General features: G+C 42.0%; 1 protein-coding gene across 5 annotated transcripts in view; it reads left to right on the top strand.

The window, feature by feature from the left end:
• The first annotated feature begins 1421 nt into the window (after nucleotides 1–1421).
• Nucleotides 1422–6000, top strand: part of LOC123483850 (basement membrane-specific heparan sulfate proteoglycan core protein-like) — a 97734-nt gene continuing 93155 nt past the window's right edge. For 3 of the 5 annotated variants that reach the window (XM_045213807.1, XM_045213805.1, XM_045213806.1), the window contains exons 1-3: nucleotides 1422–1654; nucleotides 2040–2300; nucleotides 2530–2814. In XM_045213807.1, coding sequence (XP_045069742.1) covers nucleotides 1606–1654; nucleotides 2040–2300; nucleotides 2530–2814 — 595 coding nt within the window. In that variant the 5' untranslated portion in view covers nucleotides 1422–1605. Of the gene's footprint in view, nucleotides 1655–2039; nucleotides 2301–2529; nucleotides 2815–3169; nucleotides 3455–3661; nucleotides 3935–4121; nucleotides 4395–4493; nucleotides 4803–4885; nucleotides 5165–5330; nucleotides 5574–5795; nucleotides 5922–6000 lie in introns of all 5 variants that reach the window. The other 2 variants (XM_045213809.1, XM_045213808.1) reach the window with 1 other exon arrangement.

Genomic DNA, 6000 nt, shown 5'->3' with positions numbered 1-6000 from the left:
ACCAGGGTCTCTACTGGTGTCAGGGAGAGAACCGGTCCAAATCCATATCATCAATCATCAGTGATCCTTTCACCATCACTGTGAATGGTGAGTTACTTTGTTGTCTGTTTTGTTGTCATAGAGATGGACACTATTTATGTCATATTATATAGACACAGTGTACAAAACATTAGGAACACCTACCTAATATTGAGTTGCACCCCCTTTTGCCCTCAGAACAGCCTCAATTCATCATGGCATTGACTCTACAAGGTTTCGAAAGCGTTCCACAGGGATGCTGGCCCATATTGACTCCAATGCGTCCCACAGTTGGGTCAAGTTGGCTGGATGTCCTTTGGGTGGTGCACCATTGTTGATGCACACAGGAAATTGTTGAGTGTGAAAAACCCAGCAGTGTTGCAGTTCTTGATACACTCAAACTGGTGCACCTGGAACCTACTACCATACCCCGTTGAAATGCACTTAAATATTGCCTTGCCCATTCACCCTCTGAATGGCAAACATACACAATCCATGTCTCAAAGTTTAAAAATCCTTCTTTAACCTGTCTCCTCCCCTTCATCTACACTGATTGAAGTGGATTTAACAAGTGACATAAATAAGGGATAATAGCATTCACCTGGTCAGTCTAATCCTGGAAAGAGCAGGTGTTCCTAATGTTTTGTACACTCAGTGTATGTAGACATGGTCTGTGTGCAATGTTCCTTCAATTTCTTTCAGCACTGAGCCAATTTCAAGTCTGCTGAGCGCAAACTTGAACATTGTGAAAATTCTGTGCAACTTCCGGAGCGCGTTTACGGTGAACACTGAGACTGTACCCACTTTAAGTTACAGTATTAACAGTGGCCACATAGACTACTGTGGGTATTTGATCATAATGTAGGCCTACCAGAGTGGCCTACCATCAAAAATAATGGAGAAAAAAACATCCCATAACATTTTACCATGGAAATAGCTGTTCTATTATTCAGCCTACAGTAGCAGCCAATGTGTGGGGTTCAATGTAGACCTACATTCCATTAAACTTTGAGAACAAAAAAACATACAGGGCTTGACATTAACCTGTTTATCCACATGTCCTTCAGACAAGGAGGTGACTGAAAAAGTCAAGAAAGCACTTTACAAAATAAAATGCATCATTATTCCCATGCCATTATTAGCAAATCAAACAAATTATGCTAAATTACTCTGCCAATTGGCAAGTTAGCTTATTCAGACCGTCTCAAAACACAACACTGCCCCATTAAGGCATAACACAGGCTCTTTACCTGACTCCCTTTTCAAAGATGGCTAAAAATGCACACATTTTGTGCTCTTGTAGGAAGCAACCACTCCCCCATTGTTGACTAGAAATTAGCTATAACTGGGCTAATAACTCACTAACTAGCAAATAATATGAACAAATGTGCAGACTTTGCTACATGCAGCTCTCACTTTGAGCTCAAAACAAGCTCATCTACTTGCGACTGCTCATACAGTCCAGTTCAAAGTGAATTGCACAGATCCATATATGGCAATGGATATTTGCATAATAGGCCTACTACAGCTCTGATTGGTTATGGTGCACCGGTCTGTGTAGAGGGCCTGAGTCGGGAAGTCAGTGTAATGGAATCCTACGCCAGTGCGCTCTGTTTACAGGAAGATATATTGCACAGTTAGTTTTGCATACTAAGTCTTGCATAGTTTGTTTTGTTTCGGTATGTTACATTGAAAGTGGCTAATATTGCGTTGATTTTATCACAATCCACACAGTAGAGTGCAACGTTGATAGTGTTAACTAAATGGGAAAATCAATCTCGTTCTTCTCTGCTCGCGTTTGTATTTTTTGTGCCCACGGAAGTTCCCCGGTCCCGCGTACGCGCAGTTTAGAGGGGACATTGCCGGTGTGTATGTAAATCCAAAATAAAAGTTACCATATTACCTACTAAAGTAAGGTAATATTGGTACTCAACGTTGCGCTCTACTGTGTGGATTGTGATCAAATCAACGCAATATTAGCCACTCTGACTACATGTGTCTTCATATAACTGTTTCCACAGCTCTGCCCACGGCCTCAGTGAAGATAGTCACTCCACAGGGTCTCCTCTACCCTGGAGATACAGTCACTCTGCAGTGTGACATATCAGACTACACAGACTGGACGTACCGCTGGTTCAGAGACAACCGAGAGCTTCCCATTCAGACCAGAAAAAACACCATCTCTCTCCCTGACCAGGCTGGTCAGTACAAGTGTGTTGGGAGGAGGAGCGGTCGGCCCCAGAATTCATATGGCAGATTTTCTCTCCCCATCATCATCACGGGTGAATTCACTGTTTGTCTTCAATCTAGACTTTCTAAATTCAGAGCCACTGAGGGTTAATATAAATGTATACACTGTATACACACTTAATATAAATATACTGTAAACACTGTCAATTCTAACTGAATGGAGTCAACATACCATATGTAAAATAGACTTTAATCACAACGTTACAGAAACAGCTGAATTACCAGCCATGTATTAAGATGTTTTGTGCTCTGTTTCCTCAGCTCTTCCCAAAGCTACACTGACTGTAAAACCCAACCCTGTGTTCCCTGGAGAGACAGTTACTCTGACGTGTTCAGTAGGGTCTGACAGTATCTGGAGCTATCAGTGGTACAAAGACAGGAATGATAATGTAGTATCCCAGTCTGTCAGACACACTATAACAGGAGACACCCTCACCATCAGTAGTGTTGCTGAGTCTGACCAGGGTCTCTACTGGTGTCAGGGAGAGATCCAGTCCAGATCCATATCATCAATCATCAGTGATCCTGTCAGAGTCACCCTGAATGGTAAAAAATAAAAAATAAACAGTAGGGAGCCTATATACAGGGGGTACCGGTACAGAGTCAATGTGCAGGGGCACAGTTACAGTGAGGGAAAAAAGTATTTGATCCCCTGCTGATTTTGTACGTTTGCCCACTGACAAAGACATGATCAGTCTATAATTTTATTGGTAGGTTTATTTGAACAGTGAGAGACAGAATAACAACAAATAAATCCAGAAATATAAATATACTGTATACACTGTAAATTCTAACTGAATGGAGTCAACATTCCATATGTAAAATATACTTTTATCACAACGTTACAGCAACAGCTGAATTACCAGGCATGTATCCAGATGTGTTCGGCTTTATTTCACAGCTCTGCCCAAAGCTACACTGACTGTAAAGCCAAACCCTGCATACCCTGGAGAGACAGTTACTCTGACGTGTTCAGTAGGGTCTGACAGTATCTGGAGCTATCAGTGGTACAAAGACAGGAATGATAATGTAGTATCCCAGTCTGTCAGACACACTGTAACAGGAGACACCCTCATCATCAGTAGTGTTGCTGAGTCTGACCAGGGTCAGTACTGGTGTGAAGGGAACAGAGTGTCTAGACCCACATCTTCACTACCAAGTGATCCTGTCACTCTCACTGTTAAAGGTACATTACTTTGTTCTGTTCTCTCTCTTGTCATACAGATAGATAGACACTGTTGTTGTTGAGTCAATCATGTAGACACTTTCTGTGTGCCTGTAGACTATTCTGCCTCACTGAGTTTTGAACCTTTACCCATCAAGAGGACATATCATGCAGCAGATCAGATCCATGTTTTCCAGATGCATCACACACATTTCTTGATTCCAACAGATAGTCGTCCGACGGCTACACTGAGTTTAGACCAAGTGAACGTATTCACAGGAGACAGTGTGACACTGACCTGTACAGTAGAGTCTTATGGATGGAAGTTTTACTGGTACAGACACAGACCAGACTCTACACCAGTAACCACAACCTCTGGATACTCCTACACACTCAGCAGGGTCAGTGTCTCTGATGGAGGACAGTACTGGTGCAGAGCTGGGAGAGGAGACCCAGTCTACTATACCCTGTACAGTGACCCAGTCCAGATAAATATTACTGGTGAGTCTAAAACAGTTTTATGATAAACGGCTGCTATTGTATATGGATATAAAGTAATCTAAGGTGTAATATTTGGTCTGCTCATTGTAACAATTGTAGCTAACATTAGTAGACCTTTTGATAAATAAAGACATTTACATTTGTGCAACTGTTTATTCAGTTAGTTGACTGTGTTGTGTCTGTGCAGAGAGACCTGTAGCTGTTCTGACCCTCCAACCCAACTGGACCCAGATATTCAGAGGAGAGACTGTTACTATGACATGTGACATACAGGGGGGAGAAGATACTGACTGGGACTACAGATGGTATAAGAATAGTCAGTTAGTGATCCCCTTTAACACAAAGTCTGAGTACAGAATCAGTCCTGTCTACGTGTCTATCAGTGGTTCATATACCTGTGAGGGTGTAAAGGGAAACAAGTTCTCCAAGACCAGTGATGCTGTACAACTGACTGTGTCTGGTGAGTCTATCTAATCATGTAAACATCTCCATGGATAACAAGAATCATTGCTAAGACTGAAAGTTAGAAAACTGAAACATGTCCTCTGTCTGATCACAGATCAACCCAAGGCTGTCCTGAGTATCTCTCCTCAGTGGCTGAAACCTGGAGACTCAGTGTCTCTGAGCTGTGAAGTTGACAAGACGTCTACAGGCTGGAGGTTCTCCTGGTACAGGACAGTTCCCACTTTAACAGAGCAGTCCTACTCTTTTCAGCGTCTACCAGAAGCAGGCAATGGGGCTACTGAAGACTCCTACACTCTGATCCCTGCTGGTCCTACTCCCACAGGAGGATATGTGTGTAGAGCTGGGAGAGGAGACCCAGTCTATGACACACTCTACAGTGAACCTCAGTTTCTCTGGTCAGGAGGTAACTAACTGCATTGAAACCGTTATTAATCATATTTAAGTCACCCTCGTGTGTATATATAACTATATCTCTCTTTGTTTCAGATCTGCAGCCTTCAGTGTCTCTCAGAATAAGTCCCAACACAACACAACACTTTACATCAAAGTCTCTCTCACTGAGCTGTGAGGAGAAGGGGAACTCTACTGGATGGAGACTGATGAGATACACAGAGAGAGGAGTGAGGTCATGGTGTGTCTCTAACTGGGGATCAATAACAGGGTCCACATGTACCATCAGCTACACATTCACAGGGCACAGTGGAGTGTTCTGGTGTGAGTCTGGATCAGGAGAGTACAGTAATGCTGTCAACATCACAGTAAATGGTACATCTATTGTACAACACTCACTAACATTTTTACATATATATGAAAGGATGTTCAATTCTGTATCTGAATGATTGCATCTCATAAATACAAGCTCATAAGACATTGATGTATTGTGAGGGATGACTCCAGATTTACAGTATTATTTCTATATTATGTTACACAGCTGGTGATGTGATCCTGGAGAGCCCTGTCCATCCCGTAACTGAAGGAGACTCTATGACTCTGAGCTGTAAATACCGGACAATCAGCTCAAACTTCAAAGCTGATTTCTACAAAGATGGAGTACTCATCAAGAATGAGACCAAAGGAGAGATGACTATCCCTACAGTATCCAAGTCAGATGAAGGATTCTATAAGTGTAAATCAGGTCAAGGAGAATCACCAGAGAGCTGGGTGACAGTGAGAGGTGAGAAAACATTTATGATCACAAGTTAGTTACCTTTTTATTATCTGTGTGAAAAACATATGATTTAAGTGTTGATGTTAATATAGTTTTAGATTTGCACTCCCCTAGAAAATATGATTTCTCAACTAAATTGTCAAAAGATGGGCCATCCTACTTTCTTTTCATGCTCTATACTCTAAACCTATATAACCTCTATCAGAGTCTGTGCTGTTCTCTCTCCAGTCTCTCCAGTCGTAGCTCCTGGATCCTCTACATCAGTCCTAGTAGGAGTGGTTGTGGGTCTGGTTGTTGCTGGTGTTCTACTGGTCATTATCCTGGTCCTGCTGTGGAGAAATCAAAACAGCAAAGGTGAGACTTTGGCTGTTTCTCATTTAATACAAAACATTATATTACATGTTAAGGAGAGACATTTCTAAATATACGTTTT

Source organism: Coregonus clupeaformis, unplaced genomic scaffold, assembly GCF_020615455.1.
Source record: "Coregonus clupeaformis isolate EN_2021a unplaced genomic scaffold, ASM2061545v1 scaf0156, whole genome shotgun sequence".
Lineage (NCBI taxonomy): Eukaryota > Metazoa > Chordata > Actinopteri > Salmoniformes > Salmonidae > Coregonus > Coregonus clupeaformis.
The sequence above is the reverse complement of the archived record's forward strand: the minus strand, read 5'-3'. Positions and strand labels throughout refer to the sequence as shown.